The sequence below is a fragment of the Melospiza georgiana genome, chromosome 2 (assembly GCF_028018845.1).
Source record: "Melospiza georgiana isolate bMelGeo1 chromosome 2, bMelGeo1.pri, whole genome shotgun sequence".
NCBI lineage: Eukaryota > Metazoa > Chordata > Aves > Passeriformes > Passerellidae > Melospiza > Melospiza georgiana.
In genome coordinates, this window is record NC_080431.1 from 30812351 (window position 1) to 30832130 (window position 19780).

Below are 19780 nucleotides of genomic sequence, written 5' to 3' on the forward strand. Positions count from 1 at the left end.
GCAGGAACATTAGAGAGTCCATGTATGAGGGCCTATGTCTTGTTTTCTTTATGAACTCAGCTGTGGTTATTTAATTTTGATAAAGGTAAATGTAAAAATTTGAACCAGGTTTTGTTTTGATCTTCAGTTGTCTTGAAATTGCAGGCTTCCTTTAAAAATGACTCCACAGGACTTTCTTTCAGTGACCCATTTATTTCAGTGGCAGGCTGCTGCAGACCAAAGAATGGCACACAGATAATAGCTTTTTCTTGTTGTTCTTGGAACATATTAAATATGTGTAATGTGGTCATGCTTTGCTTCCATTATGTATCAGGATCTCAAAATCTCAAATCCTCAGTAGCAGAAAAAGCTGTTCATGTTTTGTTGTACAGCTCTTTTCAATTCCAAATTGTCTGTGTGGGAAGTAGAGTAAACTTACCCTAATTCTAAATAACAAGTTGTAACAGCACTGCCTTGTCTAATTTCAAGACTCATTTCTTTAAACATATCCTTTAGATAAAAATGTGGAAACTGCATTAAATGAGATTGTGTGGCACAGTAGTGAATCTGGTGCCTTGACACATCTGGCTCAAGAGGATGACACTTAAGATCAACTTTAATAAACATTGCCCAGTGACTTTAAAATATATTGGAAATAATCAGGTACCATAATGAAGCTACAAAATATTTTAACCTCTAAAAATGTTCCCAATACAGATTTTTAAATGTTTTAAATATTGTTAAATTTATTCAAATGTTATTTATTTACAATATTTTAAAATATATATGTTATATATATATGTGTGTGTGTTTTATGTGTGTTTATATATATATATATATATATATATATATATATATGTAAAAAATACGTGATGGGTGGGTAGGTAGGGCTTTTTAAGAGAGAGAAACAAGTATGTTACAGATCTTGGTTAAACATGTCCAGGAACATGTTTGAACTTGTGTGGCCCTGCACTCAGGTTGTTTCAAAGGTCATTAGACTGAACCAATACACATTTTTAATACAGTTGGCAGTATTTTCCTTAGCTGAACAGGAGGTGCCTCTGCATTGATTCTGTTTTCCCTACCACCTTTTTTTATACTATATGGATTGGATTCTTCTCTGAGGGAGAAGAAGCTGTTTCTTTTAGCATTTAGCTCCTCTCCTAGGACTAAATGAGGGACCTTAGTCAGAAGGACTGTATCCTAGATTTGTCTTTCTCTCCACTGATGATAAAAGAAGTCCTGACAGCTGGAGCAGATGTGGATATGTAAGATTATGTGAGATTTTGACCCTTTCCTACTGCTGTTCACTATTTATAGACATTGCTGATTGCTCCTCACCTTCTGAAGTCATTAAACATTGTTTCTTTCCAGTTTAAAGATTATTCCCAAAAATGCTCATCTTGCTGCCCTTTTTTTTTGCTGTTGGAAATGTTTGCATTGTTGGAAGAACTGAGTTATTTTTTTGTCAGATTTTAGAAAAGTCATAGCAGTTAAGAATCCAGAGATGGTCTTTATTCCTGGATGACTTCCTCTCATTGATTCTCTAAATAAATAATTGCAGTTACACTGTTACACACATGGGAACTAGCCAGCATTTTTCTTTTCCTCGATTTGAAATAACTGAATTTAAGTGACTGTAAATTGTTGTGATTTTGTACATAATCTCTACATTTTCCTTGCTGCTGGCTTTTCTTTAAAGGATAGAAATTAATAAACATAATTTTTGAAAAGCAGTAGCAATTTCAGTAGCAATTTTTGAAAAGCAGTAGCGATTTCAGTAGCAATTTTTATGCAATAATAAGCAAGGAAGTTAAAATACTCCCAACACAACTATCTGCCTTGACATGCTGAGTAAGTAACTTTGAAATTTATGCTTTATGCAAACTGCAATCATTATAGATGCAAGTTTGCCAGAGATTAACTAAGCTAATACTGAAAAGGTACAATAAGTTAGTGAAATTGGTTTCTATACTTTCTTTAACAGTCCTGTAAAACCTCTTTGTTACAGAACAAGATTTAATGCTGCCTGAGGATCTGATCTTTGATCCTTAAGGAAGCTGATCTAGAGGGCCTTTCCTTTAGATATTGAGATTTTTTTCTTTATGCTCTATATTAAAAAGGGATTATCTTCTGAGGAATTTACCTTAAGTGCTGTGGGCTGTGTTTATATGGGCTATTTGCAGTGTTTTGCCACCATTTTAGATGTGAATTTTTGTGTATACAAGCACGGTCATGCAGAAGAATCTTTAGACAACATTGCGTACACAAACAAGATGTGAATATCACAAAAGCTTTGTTTTATTATTATTTAGAAAACAGAGGTTTAGTAGTAGAAGAAAGAGAAGATTGATGACACAAGCTGGCATTGAACAGAGGCATCTGCATGTTCCCGGAGAAATTTTGACATCTGTGCTTTTCTTTCATCCTTTTCAGTAAATGCTCATATTTGCTGAAAAAGAGATTAAGCAGCTAAGAAGAGAGAGTAAAATTGGTGATAATAGTAATGCTCCAACTGATCGGGGGGTGTACCTCCTCAAAGATGATATTACATTTCAATTTCTTCCTGTTCTGCTTTGAGGGAAAACAAAAGCAAAAAATCAGTCTGGCAACAATTTCATTTTTGTACAGGGAAATGTTTTTTTTTCCTCTCCTTGTTTAAATTTAACACTTAAATAAGAGTTCAAGTACTATGGATATCTGGCACAGAATAATATGCAGTGCTTTTTCTTTTCTATACTGGCTTCTTAGGTTGATTGAGGTATTGGACAGACAAATACACACAGCCTATCCCTTGGCTAGGCTATGTTAACTTAAACAACACTTGCCTGTTGAAAGTAGGTTCTACCCTAGGGTATTTTTACCTGATCTCTTAGATTTCTGAGAATACTGTGTTGTTATGCATCCCTGAGAAATGCTCCTTTTAGAGCTATTACTGTAAAGTAATTGCCTGTTTAAGATTGATAAAGGATCATCTGAGTATAATGTAATACGTCATTTCCAGTTAATATTTAATCATTTAATAACGAAGGGCTCTTAAATGTTTAACCAGGAAAGGAAAATCTTCCCTCCCAGGCTGGCATGCACAATATCTGTCAGAAACAGAAGAACCACACCTCTGCAGATGAAATTTTAAATAACTCACCAGCCCCTCATTAAAACCAGATTCTTCCCACCCACTGGTCCATAGAAAGCACCTGTGTTGTGCAGGAGGCACAGCCCTGTGCTCAGCAGACAGCAGTGCTTACTGCAGGCCTGCCTTCAGTGAGCTAAAGGCTGACCTTGGCTTCTCTCTGCCGTGGCCACGGAAGTGAGAGACGCAGCTGGATGGCAGAAGTACCTCTCAGATGTCTGGATGTGCCTGGAAACCCTCTGCTGCTTCTGCTCTTAAGAGCAGGATGTCACTGCATCCTATAACCCATTGCAGAGCTGCTTTTGTCGTTGGATGTCTCTGGTAGGCTGGGCACTTCTTTTGATGTGTTTGGTTTTGGGCTTCTTTCCTCTTCCTTTCTTTGTCCACCACCATATTAAGAGGAACTGAAGCTACAATTTCACTTGAAGGGAAATTAGAAAACTTACATACAGCAAGGAGCCCTTCATTTTTGGGAGTATTGCATAGAAACATCATTTCCTTTCACACAGGAGCTGTAGCTGAGGGCAAAAGAAATACACCATTGAAAATGTTAATAGTTTATTTAAATAGTTGTGCAATCAGTTTTAATAGACTATAGTACATCTTTTTAGTTCAGCTCACAAAATGTACCTGTGCACTTAATACTTCATTTGATGTTTTGACTTGAGAGAATTGATATCTCAGTTTTCTTCAGACTGCACAGTTCTGTTTACATGAGAAAAATATTCTTGCTGCTGGTACTTTTGGGAAAAAAATGGATGTGAAGATACTACATGTTTTTAAAAAAAAAACTGTGAAAAATAGAAAGTGAAGTGCTGTTTCATAACACAAGACAGCTGACATGTGAAAGACTGAGTGGTTGGTGTACACCAAGATTTTTCTCATCTGCTCTGTCCCGGTCTTTAGTAAAATTTCATTTTGTAAAGCTTCTTAAAGAATGAAATTCAGTCAAGTTAAATATAATTTTGTTTGCTGATACTGAAGTGTAAAGTTATCTACTTCAAGGGCTAACATCCAGTATTCAGTGAAATCTTTAAGTATTTCTTTTGTGTTGCCACAATTTGTCTTTTATCTGGGTAAAATTTTAATATGTGAACTTCAATATATAATCAGAGCAATCCAATTTGTTAAGAATCTTAGTGTTCTGAATAATTTCTGGAAGAGATATATAAATAGAATTCAGTCCTGAGAAACACCTTTCAGGGTATTTCATTTTACTTAAATGGCTCCTGGGAAAATGTTGCTCTAGCTTCTTGTATTTTTTGACACTGTCAATGGATCTTTGTTTGGTTTTTTCTTGATGTAAATGTACCATTCTCTTGCTTCTTTGCCATGGACCTTGTCATATTTTTACAAATGTACAGTACAGTGCCAAGATTTTTTTCTTTGTGGAAGCTGTGCTAGAACTGCTTTTATGGGGTGCTGAATTTGTGTGCTATTTTATATCTTACAATGTGAGGAGCTGCCTCTGTGTGTGCTTAGTAAGCTTTAGAGCATCTCTGCTCTCTGTAAAACCAGTGAAAATACTTTTTCTCCCATTTGAGACAGCATGGGAAATGTCCTTAACTCTATTTGTTGGTGGTATGCTACTGCACATTACAATAGTTACATAGAGATGAAATTCAACAATTAAATGCCATACCAACTAGGCTCCAACACTCATGTGTGCTGGATCAATAGGTCCCAGATACTATGTCAACTGCAATTAGGGGTTTTCAGTTAATGGACATGTCAGATAAAATCCTTTTTTGAATGTAGAAGGTGAATTAGACTTATATAAGTGCGTTATGAACCTATCATTTTGGACTTCAATCTGAAGTTATTCCTGTATACTGTTTTGAAATTTGATTTTCAAAGTTTGAAAAAAATTTGCATATGTGTTTGTTTTAGATGAAATATATAAATTCAATTTCAAATAGTAAAGTAATCTAAATAATAAGTCCTGGTCTGGGTGCTGAGAAATCTCTTTTCAAGAGTCAGCACTCACAGTACTTTTCAACCAGGTAACATAATCTTCTGAGATTTCTCTTAAAGTGGGATTTGAGATGTCTTCTAACTCAGATTTGTTCTGAAATATATTTATTCCTATTTACTCTTGCCATAAATTAGGATGATGCATCTTCTCCCTGTAGTCTGAAAGCTCTAGATCCTTCCTTCATAGTTCAGTTTTTAACAGGCAAAGTCTTCAACGTGTCGCTATATGTATTATTTCAGAAATACTCTTTGATACATTTTTATCTTTAGACAGTAATTTTGCCTGTCTGTTACCTTTTGTTTGGGTTTTTTTGTGAATGTTGAGTTTCTTCTAGTTTATGCAATAATGAAAATAAAGGTTGACACATTGCTTCTGCTATGATAGATTTGATTTGAGTCAAACGTTCTCTTACCTGGCAAACAAATTAAATTAGGAGCAGGAGGTCTCCATACAAAGTGCCTTGTGAAAGGTGTGGTGACCTCACTTATAAAACTAGGAAATTCATAATTTTTCTTAAATAGCTGGAGTAGGTAAGCTGATCTGTACCTCAGATTTTGTCTTACTGTCTTCGTTGTATGATTTATCCAATCCTAAGAATCAACCTACACTAAAAGCCAGCAGTGAATGACACAACTGCTGACTGTTTCTTTTTAGAGAAAGAATTTTTAGCTACTTGATTCCACAAAATATCTGACTGTGTGGCATCTGGTGGAATATCCACCTGTGTTTTCAGGTGCACTACAATGTTGGCAAAAACCTGGCTGACAAAGGAAATCAAAGTGCTGCAATCAAATACTACAGAGAAGCTGTAAGGTATTAAAAATTTTACTGCTTTAAAGATATTTCCTAAAATTGCTTTCATGTTTAACGTGAAGAAAATGCTTAGGTATTCATTTTCATGTTCTGCAGCGTTGCAGAGCTAGCAATTTGCATATATTAGTACATGTCCATACATAATAATAATCTCTTAAATTTTACATTTTAGGTTGAATCCAAAATACGTGCATGCCATGAACAACCTTGGAAATATTCTGAAAGAAAGAAATGAGCTCCATGAAGCAGAGGAGTTGCTGTCCTTAGCTGTACAAATACAGTATGTTTAGACCAATGCTAAGCAGTGTTTTGCACCAACTGAGCCAAAATGATACAATAGGATCTTGTGTTTCAAATGCTTAATTGTCCTCTCTCTCGGTAATTTTTTTCCCAATTTGCCCAGACCTGATTTTGCTGCTGCATGGATGAATCTAGGAATAGTGCAGAACAGTTTAAGGAGGTTTGAAGAGGCAGAGCAAAGCTACTGGACAGCAATTAAACACAGAAAAAAATATCCAGATTGTTACTACAATCTAGGGCGATTGGTAAGTGCTTTTGAATAAATGATAGCTATGACTGGAATCTGTGTGTCTTTCTGTGTGTGTATATATAGAAAGATTTATATAATTCTGCTGTACTGTTAAAAGCTGATAGTTATCCCAGTTTGCTTATGTTGCATTTTAGGGTGATTTCATACTTTTAGTAGCTTTTCCTATTGCTTTCCTAAAATACTTCCTTCCATACAACATTTGGTAATCCTACTTTATCATACAAAGAAGTACCAACAAAAATACAGATTTAATTTATTTTTTTCCAAAAGGTATTATTAATAATTTCCCAATGTTTTGCATTCCTTAGTATATTGTTAGCTAGTAGAACTGTGCTGAAAAATTCAGATTAGATTTTTGAAAATATGTACATTAAATATTTACTAAATCTCTTGTGTAGATTTCTAAATTATATGCTGTTTCTTCTCCTTATTCTGTTGGTACATGCATATTTGAAGACAAGCCTCACTTGCAGAGGCAAGAAAAGGAAAATTAGTATATAGCATTCTTATCTTCCATACTAAAAGATTATTCCTTTTATGTTTATTTTTGTCTATAAAAAGAAATCCTACTAGAAAGGACAAGACATCAACAACTTTTTAGTGTCTTTAGTGAATGATAGGAAAGTAGAGCAAGTAGAAGCAGAATTACTGGATTTTTCTTTTGTTTTAGTATGCAGATTTGAATCGCCATATAGATGCATTGAATGCATGGAGGAATGCTACAGTCCTGAAACCAGAGCACAGTTTGGCCTGGAACAATATGATAATATTGCTTGATAACACAGGTAAAGGTCTTTTTGAATGTTTTAATGAATAATTCAGTGTCTAGAAAAACTGAAACCTTTATCTGTTTTTATCTAAAAGGATCTCTACCTCTTCTTTGGCTACCCAGACCCCTTCTAATAATATAAGAATGCCTTCTGACTCAGTGATTTTAAAGCATCACTTGAAATCCAGCCCATAAATTGAATTTCTGATACTTACTTAAAATGCCATTGTTGTGCAAGCATGTTTGTATTGTAGATTAAATTCCGGAACTTTTTAATCTCTGCTTTCTTGTTCTTCTGAAGGTGTTATCTATTGAAAACAAAATGAAGATACTCTTTTGCCTTAGTCTACAGGATTTTACATTTGTATGTGTGTGATACCTGGTTTTCTCTAAAAAATTATGCAGTCAGCTATTTGTAAAAGATGTGTGCTTGCAGCATGAACTAATAAGGCTGTGTTAAAAACATGCTTTCTCTTTTTCTGCTACCTGGGCTCCCAGGCAATCTAGCTCAAGCAGAAGCAGTTGGAAGAGAAGCCCTGGAATTAATACCTAATGATCATTCCCTTATGTTTTCCTTGGCCAATGTACTGGGGAAATCACAAAAATATAAGGTAGGTAACTAGAGCTTTTTGACTCTAGGGCTTTGGGTTGGATTCACTGGGATTTTTTCCTTAATTAAACTCCACCTCCATTTTTTTTGAGGAGATCATTGTGGACCATGATTAGAGAATCTGTTTAAAACGTTTCAGTGCCCTTCTCTACCACAGTATTGGTGTGTGATTCTGTCTTGAGCTTATTCCTCCTTATTTTAGATGCCTAGGTTACAAGTGTTGCTGCCCTACACTATGTCAGTGGTCAGTGGAGAGAAATAGGCTCTTCAGCACACTAGAGGGCAGTTAGGGTCTTGTGTTGCTTCAGAGGGAGAGAGCCTGCATTGAATTAGAGACCTCATTTCAGGAACTCAAATTAGATGGGACAAGCTAGTTCTTCTGCTTTTGCTATATATTCTGTGAATACATATATATATATATAGAGAGAGAGAGAGAGAGAGAGATATAAGAATTCAGGCCTTTTTGCCTCAGACACGATCTAAAATGTAGTAATATGAGTTTATTAATCCCAGACTGAGGATGGGACAGCTGGGTGATCTCAGAATGCTATGAGACAAAGTACATGCATTGCTCAATGTGTTGAACTTTCTCTTGGATGCACTGGACCAGCCTGGGAGCGGTACCTCAGCATTAGCTACCTTTATTTGCAAGTAGTAAATGTAATGAAACTGATGAGGATGACTTGTTTCCCAAAGGGAATTGTATGAGATGATAAGCTTATATGACAGAGAAAAAATCATACACATTTAATATAGTTAGTTGTTTAAACTGACTCTATAATCAGTGATTTATGTATGTGATAGGGAAAAATTAATAATCAAGTCCTTGTTGTACCTTTGAAAAGCATCATTTACTGAACCTTTTTAAGTTTTTTTTAGGCTTTTAAGGGGTTTACTGTCTTTTTGATAGTGATAATGTTAACAGCACTGCAGGAACATCCTCACATTTATACAAAGTAAGAAGATTCTATAATATGAAAAGGTCTTTTCCAACTTTAATAAGTCCATGATTCTCAAAATAGATACATCTGCCCAGTAGTTACTGTGACCACTTATATTTCTACAGTATTGATCAGCTGTGGAGTCCTGACCTGTTCATGTGTGAGGCCAGCGCCTGTGACAACCAGCACTGGCTTTTGTTTGTGCTAGTGATGCTGTTAGACACCCAGTTACTGTTCTTCTAGACTGGCTAGGTTATTTTCCTGGACACTCTAAATCTTTTCTCTCTCCACCTGAGACTGTTATAAAATACATATTTTAGGTTGGTTTAACAAAGTTCCAGAAGGATACAAATTAACATCCAGAACACATAAGGTATGAGATTATGGAGGAGGTAATTGCTAGAATTATTTTGGTGAGTCAGGCCTGTGGAAGAATAGAGGATTTGATAGTCATTCATCAGGGAGAATATGTAGCATGGCAGAATACAGAGCATTTATAATGAAATAAAGTTGAAAAAATAAGTTGAAAAAATAAGCTAGAAATTTTTTCCAGGTGTAGGAGAGACAAGACTGTCTTACTGGATTTAAAAAATAAAAAAGAAGATAGTGGTTTTGATTGCCAGCCATGAAATGTTATTATGCTGCAGGAGAACTTGTTGGAGACAATGTAGAAGTAAGAGTAGGGGAAAGTGCAGCTTTTAAGTCCACATTCTGAAAAAAGCAAAAGGAATAGTGGAGCCCAGAAAAAAAGCAGGGCACCAGTGAGTGTTTTAACAGTTCAATATGGAGTAGTAGTTTTGTGCAGAGCTTAAGTAGTCACTAAAAACTGATGGGTTATAACAGGGAGAACAAATTAAGGGAATTGGAAAGAGGACTCACAAAGGTTATGATCTTAGCAGCTGTATTGGCATTGCCTGGAAAGAAGAGATAGAGATTTGTTTGTAATGGGAGAATGCTTACAGACCGAAAAAAAGCATGAAAAATTCAGATTTCTTGTCCACCCCCTCACCACATAAAAACAGAGAAGTGGATGGCTCTTCAAGGATTTTTATTGAGTAGAATTGGAGGGGAGGAACAGGGGATGGAGACTGTCAGGGTGATGGAGGTAATTTTCAGAGTGCTGCCTGGCTGTGTCTGATGTGTTGTATGACCTCAGGCATTTAATTTATTAGGTTACTCGTTATGTGTCTGTATAAAAGTTGCTACTGTGTTGGCTCTGTTGTCGCACAGGAAGATTTGTTCTGGGGTTTTTTGTTATCTCTTATTTTAAAAGACATTGAGTCAAAAAAGTTTTTATTATGTTGTGAGAGATTTCCTTCCAATAAGCACACAACATTCTCCTCCTTCCAATAAGCACACAACATTCTCCTTCAGTTTCAAATATACTTCGATTTTCAGCAGAAGATTGGTTTCCTATGTCACAAAAAATAAAAAAATAACCCTTTATTTTGTGTTTTTATCTAATGATGAATGATTTATTGTTCCAGAGAGAAAAGCACATAAAGGATGAGCTGTTTCTGTGGTTTTGTTTGGGTTTTTTAATTAACATCTGTTATACCAAGTTTGATTCTCCTTTGAGTGCTTGTTCTTATCTCAATTGATGAAGAACCAAGCTTTAGTTGAAAAAGATGTGTGCTGTATTTTTGTTACATATACATCTATGCTTTTTCTGTAAAAAGTGCAATAAATTGAAACCATTCAGCATTTTTTGTATTTGAAATAAAGCCAGACTACATTTTTGTGGCCTTGGCAGCAGATGGAATGCGGTGTGCTTACCCCAAGCCTTTGCTATATGCAAGCTGCAAGTTTCTTGGCAACACTTGAAGATTTGGCAAGATGCAGCAATTTGAAATACCACTGATGTACTGGAATGTACATTTATTCCATATATCCACAGTAATATGAATATGATGCACCTTAAATAGCCTTTAAACAACCACTATGCTTCTACTAGCTGCTGAGCAAAGCAGTGGTGATAAAAATATTCTCAGCATGGAGTTGAAGATGTATGGTAATGGCAGCCAGCTCTTGAATATCTATCTCATTAAATTATCTGGAAGCACATTGCACGTGCTGTCCCACTGTCCTTCAGCAGTGAACAGATGCAAGTCTCTACATTAGGTGCTCCTCCTCTGTGCAAGTGGCAACTTTTAGGCATAAGGCTGATTTAAGTGTTCAGTAGATCTTTCATTAATTGTTGTTAACCTGCCCAGTGAGAAAAAAGGAGATTTACTAGACCACAAAATTTGGAGTAGGAAAAAGCACAGCTTTATGGGACTTGAAATTACTGCATGCTTCCAAGTGCCAATCCACTGTTGATATTTAGGATTTGAGAGTTGTATGAAAAGAGGAGGTTATCTTGCACTACTTGCCAAATTTTTGAGTCTCAGTATGTTTCTCAGGTGACTGAGAAATACAGAAATCATGGAATAATTCTGCTTGGAAATGACATCTAAGGGTCATCTAGTTTAACCCCTAATCCAAACCAGTGCCAGTTCCAGTTGAATCCTGAATATCTCTGTCAATAGAGATTCTGTAACCTCTCTGGACAGCATTTTTCAATGCTTGACCAACTTTATAATAAATTAAAAAAAAAAAAGATGTTTCCTTTAATTGGAATTTCTTGTATGCCAGTTTGCATCCATTATCTCTCACCCTATCTCACAGACATGTGAGAAGAGTCTGTTTCCATCCTCTCTGTATTATCTCATCAGGTACTTGTAGGCAGCACCTTCATCTTCTCTCCTGAAGGCTGAAAAGATCCAGTCCTCTCAGTTGGTCTTGGCACATCTTGTGCTCCAGCTCTGTACCATTTTGGTGGCTTTCTGCAAGACTCACTGGAGCATGTCTGTGTCTTTCTTGTAATGGAGACCCCCAGCCTGAACACATACTCCAGGTGTGATCTCAGAAGTGCTTATCTGTAGCATTCATATTTTCTGAAAAATCCCTTCGCCCAGGATTTTCTCCTGGGAAGCTGAGAAGCCTCAGAGAAAAAGGAAAACAAATTCTTATCTCATTTGCTTCTCCTGTGTCGTGCTCACATGTGGAATGTGTTTGGAGATTGTTTACCAACAGGTGGTTGTTCCATTGGTTTCATGTGAATTGTTTTGACTTATTGGCCAATCGGGGTCAAACTATGTCAGACTCTGGAGAGAGAGTCACGAACTTCATTATTGTCTTTTCAGCCTTCTGTAAGTATCCTGCTTGTATTCTTTAGTATAGTTAAGTATAGCATTCTTTAATATAATATAGTATCATAAAGTAATACATTAGCCTTCTAAGAACATGGAGTCAGATTCATCATTCCCTCCTTTGTCTGGGCACCCCGCAAATGCAATACTTACCAAAGTCACATGGCCACCAGAGGTCCATTCCAGCCTCAACCATTCTGTGATTCCTGCTAGTCTGTTTCTCTGCCCTGCCTGGGTCCCTCAAAATAGCTGTTCTCCCTTCCAATGTATTTATTACTCCCTCCTCTTAGGTGCTATCTGTAAAGTTTTGAAACTGCATTCAGTCCCACCATCCAAAATATGAATGAAATCACTAAACAATACAGGTTTCAAAATAGTCTGGATATGCGAATGCTGGAGCAACTGCTCATGCCATAGGAGAGCAATGCTAAAACTGGCACTATGGAGGTAAATTTGCAGACATCTGGTTCCCCTTGTTATCTCCTCTCCAAATATTCCTTGTTCTGAAACAAAATCAGAATCACAGAATAGTTGGGGTTGGAAGGGATGTCTGGAGATTGTCTCATCCAAACCCCTGCTAGAGCAGGTTCACCTAGAGCAGGCTGCACAGAATTGCATCCAAGCAAGTTTTGAATATCTCCAGGGAAAGACACAGCACAACTTCTGGTCAATCTGTTCCAGTGGTCTGTCACCTGAACAGAAAAGTTCTTCCTCACATTCAGATGGAACTTTCTGTGCATCATTGCTGCTCATTGCCTCTTGTGCTGTTTCATGGCATGAATGAGAAGAGCCTGGATCCATTCTTATGGCACTCTCAGATACTTAGACACTGATGAGGTCTCCTCTCAGTCATCTCTTCTTGAAGCTGAGCAGGCCCAGCTTCTTCTGCTTTTCCTCATAAAAGATGTTCCAGTCCCCTCATCATCTTCATAGCCCTCCACTGGAATAGCTCAGAGAACCTGGGGTTTGTAATTTCCTTGACCTGTGGAGATGAAGGCACTTTCTGCATGAGTCTCTCCTGGCTTGAGAATGGCAGCCTCAGCTGTGCTCAGCAATGCTTTTAGTTTGGGTTTGAATTTGGACATATGGGGAGGCTCTTAAGTCACTCAGAGCGGAGTGACTCAATCTTGACATCAGAGATTTCTTTTCCCCTGAAGGGACCCTTACAGAGAGTTATTTCATGCTTGACATGAGAAGATGGTGGAACCAAAAATCTGGCTGACAGGCTTTCTTTTTCAGTAAAGCCTGTGATTTATTTTAAGCAGTGAAAGCTTAGCACAAAGGAAAGGACTTTTCTCCATGTTACTGTTGTCACATACCTCAGACAGCAAGTATGTGCATTCAGATGAAAGCCTACCACATTGAGGTAATTTTATCTTCAGGTCATTTGCATTGAAACTGAATGAGCAACTTTCCCTAGAGCACAGCGCAGCATAGAAATCTATGTAAAATTTGCTCTCAAGTATCTAAACTTGCATGTTAGTGAGTAAATATGCTCCATTTGGATTGGGGAGGGGATGTGAGTTTTTAAAGTTCTGCAGGAAATATGCTCTGGGGAAAAAAAGTAGCAATATTAGCTGCTAGTTTGGAAAAATAGAATTGTTTTAATTAGAGAATAAATATAGCGGTAAATTATTTTCTGAATATTAGGTGAGGGACCTGAGGTTTTCTAAGAGGTACTCAGATATCAAGAGTCTTAAGAGAACACATTGCAAGCAGTAATACAGAGAAGATAACTGGTGAGGAAAATGTGAATGTTACATGGCATGATGTAACAAAAGGATGTTACATGGCATGATATGATTTGGCATTTTTTTGCTTTTTTAAGTAAAAGGTATTCAGCTACTCTTCATGGGGAACCGCACATCTGTTTGAAAGGGATTTACTGGAATACTCCTATTTTTAATGCTAAAACTATTGTAAAAGGAAAAGTGTCTATAAGCAGTTTCTTCAGATACCAAATTACATTTCCTTAATTTGATCGCATAAGCAGGGAAAACTTCAGCAGGTAATATTTGAAAATACTATAACTATTTTTAAAAAGGTACTTCAGGTAAAAAGCAAAGTTCACAAGTGCTTAATAAATTTCTGCTAAATTAACAGCAGCCTGTGAAAACATGACACTTATTTGCAGCATTATTACTGGTTTCAGAGGGCTGTAACCTCCTGAGCTACAGGATAAGTCAGGCTCAGGATATTTATATGGTGGTATCATATAGATAGGACATAGTTTTGGAGGGTTTGTAATTACAGTGGTGGGTAAATTTGGCATTGTTTTATATATATGAGAATGGACTTTCCTGATGACTTGTTATTTTAAATTATTCAGGAATCTGAAGCTTTGTTCCTCAAGGCAATTAAAGCCAATCCAAATGCTGCCAGTTATCATGGTAATTTGGGTAAGAGCCTTTCTAAATCTTATCAGCTATATTGTTTATTTGCTTCATATTCATTTTGTTTAAAAAGAAAAAGCAATCTTTTGCACCTTCTTCCTGGTGGGCAAATTTCTATTTTACTTTCTAGAAAAACTGCCAGCCAGAAGAACAGGGCACTAAAGCCAGAAAAGCTGTCACATATGACAGATCAAGAGGGCTGCAAAATCCAGCCCAGAGGTAGCTGCACTTTAGTGTCTGCAAATTGGTTCATTTATGCTATGCTTGTAACCCACAATGAGCTCACCAGATAAGAGCTGCCATTTATGGCTCCATTGTAATTCATTCCTTCATCATTCCCATGCCAGTTCTGCTCCCAGGCTTTGCTCCTGCATTTGGCAACAGAACAAGCAGCTACTGTGCCACCAGCCAGTGACAGACCCTCACTGGAAACAAATACCTCAATGTTGTTCTCCAAGGGATTGGCAAGATTGTCCATTATTCAACAATATTGCTAATGAAATTCCCCATTGATGTTCCAGCTGTGCTTTATCACCGCTGGGGAAACCTTGACTTGGCCAAGAAGCACTATGAAGTCTCTCTGAAGCTTGATCCCATGGCACCAGGAACCAAGGAAAACTACAGCCTCCTAAGGAGAAAACTGGAGCAGTTGCAAAAGAAAGGTGGTGCCTGATGCTCCTTTTCAGGTTGCCCGTGCGTGCTGTTTACAACTGCTGTTACATGGGCACTTCTGACCATGTACAGGCTTCAGTCATCATTTCTCAAAAACAACACCACCAGCACCGCACACTTGAATGTCCAGTTTTGCCCTCCTACAGATCCTAACATTTCAGCTTGAGGGATCATTTTATTTTTACTTGAACTGCTTTTAAAGTCCATTAGAACATTTTTATAGGTATATGAAAGCAATGGAGATGGAATTTCACAGCATACACATGTAATTTGATATCTTCATCTGACTTTTTAGTAGCAGGATGAATAGCAGGAGGCAGTTTTATTTCTGAAAGTGATACTTAAAAGTGCAATTTCCTGTTTAAATCCTGATCTTTTCAAGTATGAAAAATATCTGTCCACTTCAGTTTTATTACTGCCTTCCAGTGCCAGTCCTGCAGAGACAGTGGAAGAATGAATTCTCTCCAGCACATCAGTCTACTCATATAATTTGAGTTAAGCCCTTATGCTCATTTCTCTCTCCAGCCTGTGAAGTGTCAGATTTGTACAGGAGTAAATAAGGGCAAGGATTTGACCATAAATGTCTGTCAGCCAGTGTACTGCTCAAGTATGCCTGAGTGTAGAAAATACTGTAAGATGAAGATTATAACAAGCAGCTAATGAAAAGAAGGTGAGACAACAGAGGAGTCAGGTAGGGTTTCTGTTCTCGCAGGCAGCCTCATCTACCACAGACAACACGGACAACAAGTCAGAATTGCTTTAGCTCCTGTGCCAGGTCAGTGGTTTAAATACAGTATAGTGTCTGTAGGACCTAATTGCTGTGTTCTCAGGCAATTCAGTGCTTTCTGGTTAAGGACATTACACCTTTCAGCTCCTATATTGCTGGGGAATAAAGAGAGAATTTCTGTGGAGCAGTAACTGTGCAGAAGACCTGACCTTGGCTGTTGATCTGTTACCTGAAAGAACCTGGCTTCACCTTTGTCTCCCATGGCTCGTGTGTTTGCTGAAGGGACAGATAAATAAGCATAGCTGTTAATGCATAAACTGAGCACATTAAAGTGGGATGATTCAGAGGTGATTTATGTTGATACCATGTTACCTCTCAAAAGGGGCTATGCTTTAATACACATTTGAACTCTGGCTGTCCAGAGTTGTTTGTCATGTATTATATATTTACATTCCTGCTTCAGGAAGTAGTAGCAAGTCTGTTTATTTGCTGATGGTTGGTTTTTCCAGTTTCTTTGGGTTTTTTGAGATGTTTAGTTTTGTTTGTTTGTTTAAGATTGAAAGTTTGCTATTGGATATGAAAGCTGGGGAACTTTACCTGTCTCTCCATATTCCTTTATTCTTGCCATCTATGTCCCCTGGGAGAAATTGATCAGCACAGTATGATCAAAGCTAGCTCAGGTACTACAAGTCATGCAGGTACTTTAGTGTACCATTTTTGCCACACTAACTGTAGATCTAGCCAGCAAGGCTGTGGCAGTGTGGTGCTGTCCACCAGTTTGGCTTGGAACGAATGAACATGGCTACATACTGGTTTGTTTTAGTTGTGGTGCCACAGGCATGCATGTGAGGTCCTCTCCTACAAATATAACCTGTTTCTCAGTGGGTAACATAGGGTATAAAGCTGTGGCAATTATTTCCATTTCTTCTGGTTTCTGGACAAAGTTTTCAGAAATTTGTTTCTGAATATGATCCAAGCATGCTCTTTGATAAGTATCTGGCAAGCAGAACACTGCACCAGTATGGCTAAGGACCAGCCTAGCTTAAACCAACTTTTGTATCTGAAAGGTGCTGAAATAGATACACCCTTCAGTACAAGCAGCATGTTCTTAAGGCTTTCCATACATAGCCTACTATTCATCAGATAGACAGAACACATAGCTTCTTCAGTCATGAGGAATTAAAGAGTAGGCATCTGGCTGGATGAGCTAATTTATAGCAGAAGATAAATATGTTTACTATAATCAGGTCTTTTCTGTATATTTGGAATATGGCATCCTGAGTTTAAATTATTATTCTCATCATAAAATCCATATGTGTAGTTTTCCCTGTTGCTTTCCATATCAGCTTTAAAGACATCCACTAGATCAATATTATGTATGAGGGATGAATTTTTTCTAGGTCATTATAAACCAAAGTTGTAGAAATTCCTCTGTGGAAGTCCTTCTATACAAAGTCTTAAGACAGAAAAGACCAACAAATAAATTGGATTTTTTTGTTAGTATTTGAAAATGGTCTTTACTTTTCAGTACAGATAACATCATTTTTTCTTGATTAGCTTTCTGGCTACCTGTATATATATTTTTTTGTTTTATATAATATTTACTGCTATAGAAATTCAATGTGATTACTTGTATGATGGTAATATGAAGCATACCCATATGTCTGAGTTTAATGTTGAGGCAGAATTGTGTTCAAAAGAAGCCACAAAGATGACTGCTTTTGTAATAAAATCTTCCTTAAGACTTTTAAGAATACTAAATATTTTTTTACTTTATTTTCAGAAATATTTTGAAAGTGCAAACAGTGCAGTGGCTTTTATTAAAATGGTTATAATGTTAACCTTTTTATTGGTTTTTCATACCTCATAACTGACTCCTGGAACAATAAAGAACACTAAACTACAAAGAGAAAAAGGTGAAGAAAAAGTCGGCTTGTACATAACTGTAGTTATACATATTGCCTATCTTTCCAGCATGCTGGATTTTTTTCCCATTGCTAATTCCAGAAGATTAAAGTTTCCTTATCATTTGGCCTGTTTGATTCTCTAGGGAAATTACAAAGCCTTTTTTCTTCTTCTTTTTTTTTTTTGTTTTTGAGAATGATTACTTGTTCAAATACAGTTCTGAGAAGAGAAACAGAATGATTTAATGCACAGACTGAAGTCAGGAAAATAATCACAATGACTGCTATGGATATTAGTGTCTTTTCACCAAAAATTTCAGTGAAGTTCCCTAATTGTATGTCTCTGTTGTGTCTAGACCAATGACATGTACATGAAGTTTCCTGTTATTTAATTTCATAGTATTTAAACTTTAGAGATGTGGGTTGTGTGTGTGTTTATGGGCACTAAGAAATAAAAATCTATAATACTTTTGAATGGTTCGTTAAAAATATTTGGCCTATTCACTGGGAACCTTTTCCTTCATATTTCAGATACCTGTATCTGAGCTATTCAATCTAGTTTCTCTGTTTAGTCACTGGGGGAAAAAAAACATCTTTAGGATGGGAGAAGTCATACTTGAAGGAGATATCCGTCCTCACTAACTTCAAAGGGTAACTAAGGTGATCAGTTCATATACATGAAGAAAAATCTCACTGCTGCTTTCAGTTGAAGTAATCTGGTCCCTCTAGCATTTTTATACATTATTGAGGCCACACACATGAAGTAATCTGGTCCCTCTAGCATTTTTATACATTATTGAGGCCAAGAATGTTAAAAGACTGGCATTGAAGCAAACTGGCAGGTACTTGCCTTGAGAGGGTAGCTGGATGAGGGAATGGGAGAAAACAAATTAACTTGGATGAATTTAAAATAAATGACTGATAAAGCATTGAACAACAAATCCCTGTGTATGAAAACAGAACATTCACGTTAAGTTTGATTCATTGCTAGCTTGTTTATGTTTCTGTAATGAACAGTAACAGCTTCTTATTGAATTCAGTTTGGGTGTCCTTCACTCCTATTTTAAAAAGCATTCTAAAGCAACTGTACATTTGCAACAGTGAGATTTATATTTTTTTCCTTAAATTCGCAACAGTGAGATTTGTATTTTTTCCCTTAAGTTCCAGTTGCTATTTCAAGCTGTAGGTGTTAGAATGCTAAATGTGATAGCATTGTGTGTTTCAATATGGTAAGGTTTTTTGTTTTGATATCTTTTGATATTTATTTGCTGGTTCCTGCCTGTGTCCCATGTTTCACATGAGTATTGGTACATTCACCTACCTGTCATTACATGTAGATTCCCATGTGCTTCTCAGCTTGGCCCTTTCACTGAATAGTGCTCCCTTTCCACAGCTCTTGGGGTGCCTCTACCAAATGTGTGTTAATGAGGGCACGTTTCACTCAAAAAGATTAAATTTTGCTGGGAGCAAAAGTGGCTCCCAGCAAAATCACATGGTTGGATTTCTGTGACATAAAAGCTGAGGGAGCCAAATTTGTGTCGTGGAACACCTTAAGCAGCAGGTGCCACAGGTAAAGGACAATTCAGGCTGTGCTGGGCTCCACAATAACGTGAAGTGGTTGTACATGGGTGTAATGTTATAAACACAGCAACTTGAACTCTGTGCTTTAAAGGAAAAGGACTATATATCTCTCCAAGGAAGAGGATGTGCACAGCTGCATGGATACTGAGCATTGGAGGACTGATTACTTGGTGTTAGAAAGTTGCACTGCCGTGTTGTGGCATGGGTGTTCAGTGTGTGTCAGTGATGATACATGTCAAGTGGGTCAGGGCTTTTTTAAAATAAGTATTTTTGTTAGGAAAAATCCGTACAGGTACTGGAACTGGTAGCTTGTGATTTCTGAGATGAACTTTTTTTATGTAGTATTAATCATTTAGATTGCCAATGGTATGTTCCAATTTATTTTCAGCTGAGCAGGAAGTAAATACATTTGTAATGAAGCCATGAAATAAATCTGCATTTTGCTATCTTTTTTTTGCATAGATTTTAACTGTGACAATGGTGTTTATTTTTGTAGTAAGTTTTTGATTCAGGGTTCTGCTACAAGCTAGGAAGAAAACCTA

The 19780-nt window shown here is 36.9% G+C and overlaps 1 protein-coding gene across 2 annotated transcripts in view; it reads left to right on the forward strand.

Moving 5' to 3' along the window:
* Nucleotides 1–18132, forward strand: part of TMTC4 (transmembrane O-mannosyltransferase targeting cadherins 4) — a 54190-nt gene extending 36058 nt beyond the window's left edge. For both annotated transcript variants that reach the window (XM_058018417.1, XM_058018416.1), the window contains 7 exons: nucleotides 5821–5900; nucleotides 6073–6180; nucleotides 6304–6445; nucleotides 7121–7235; nucleotides 7718–7830; nucleotides 14291–14360; nucleotides 14876–18132. In XM_058018417.1, the coding sequence (XP_057874400.1) occupies nucleotides 5821–5900; nucleotides 6073–6180; nucleotides 6304–6445; nucleotides 7121–7235; nucleotides 7718–7830; nucleotides 14291–14360; nucleotides 14876–15027 (780 nt within the window). In that variant the 3' untranslated portion in view covers nucleotides 15028–18132. The remainder of the gene's footprint in view (nucleotides 1–5820; nucleotides 5901–6072; nucleotides 6181–6303; nucleotides 6446–7120; nucleotides 7236–7717; nucleotides 7831–14290; nucleotides 14361–14875) is intronic.
* The last annotated feature ends 1648 nt before the right edge of the window (nucleotides 18133–19780 follow it).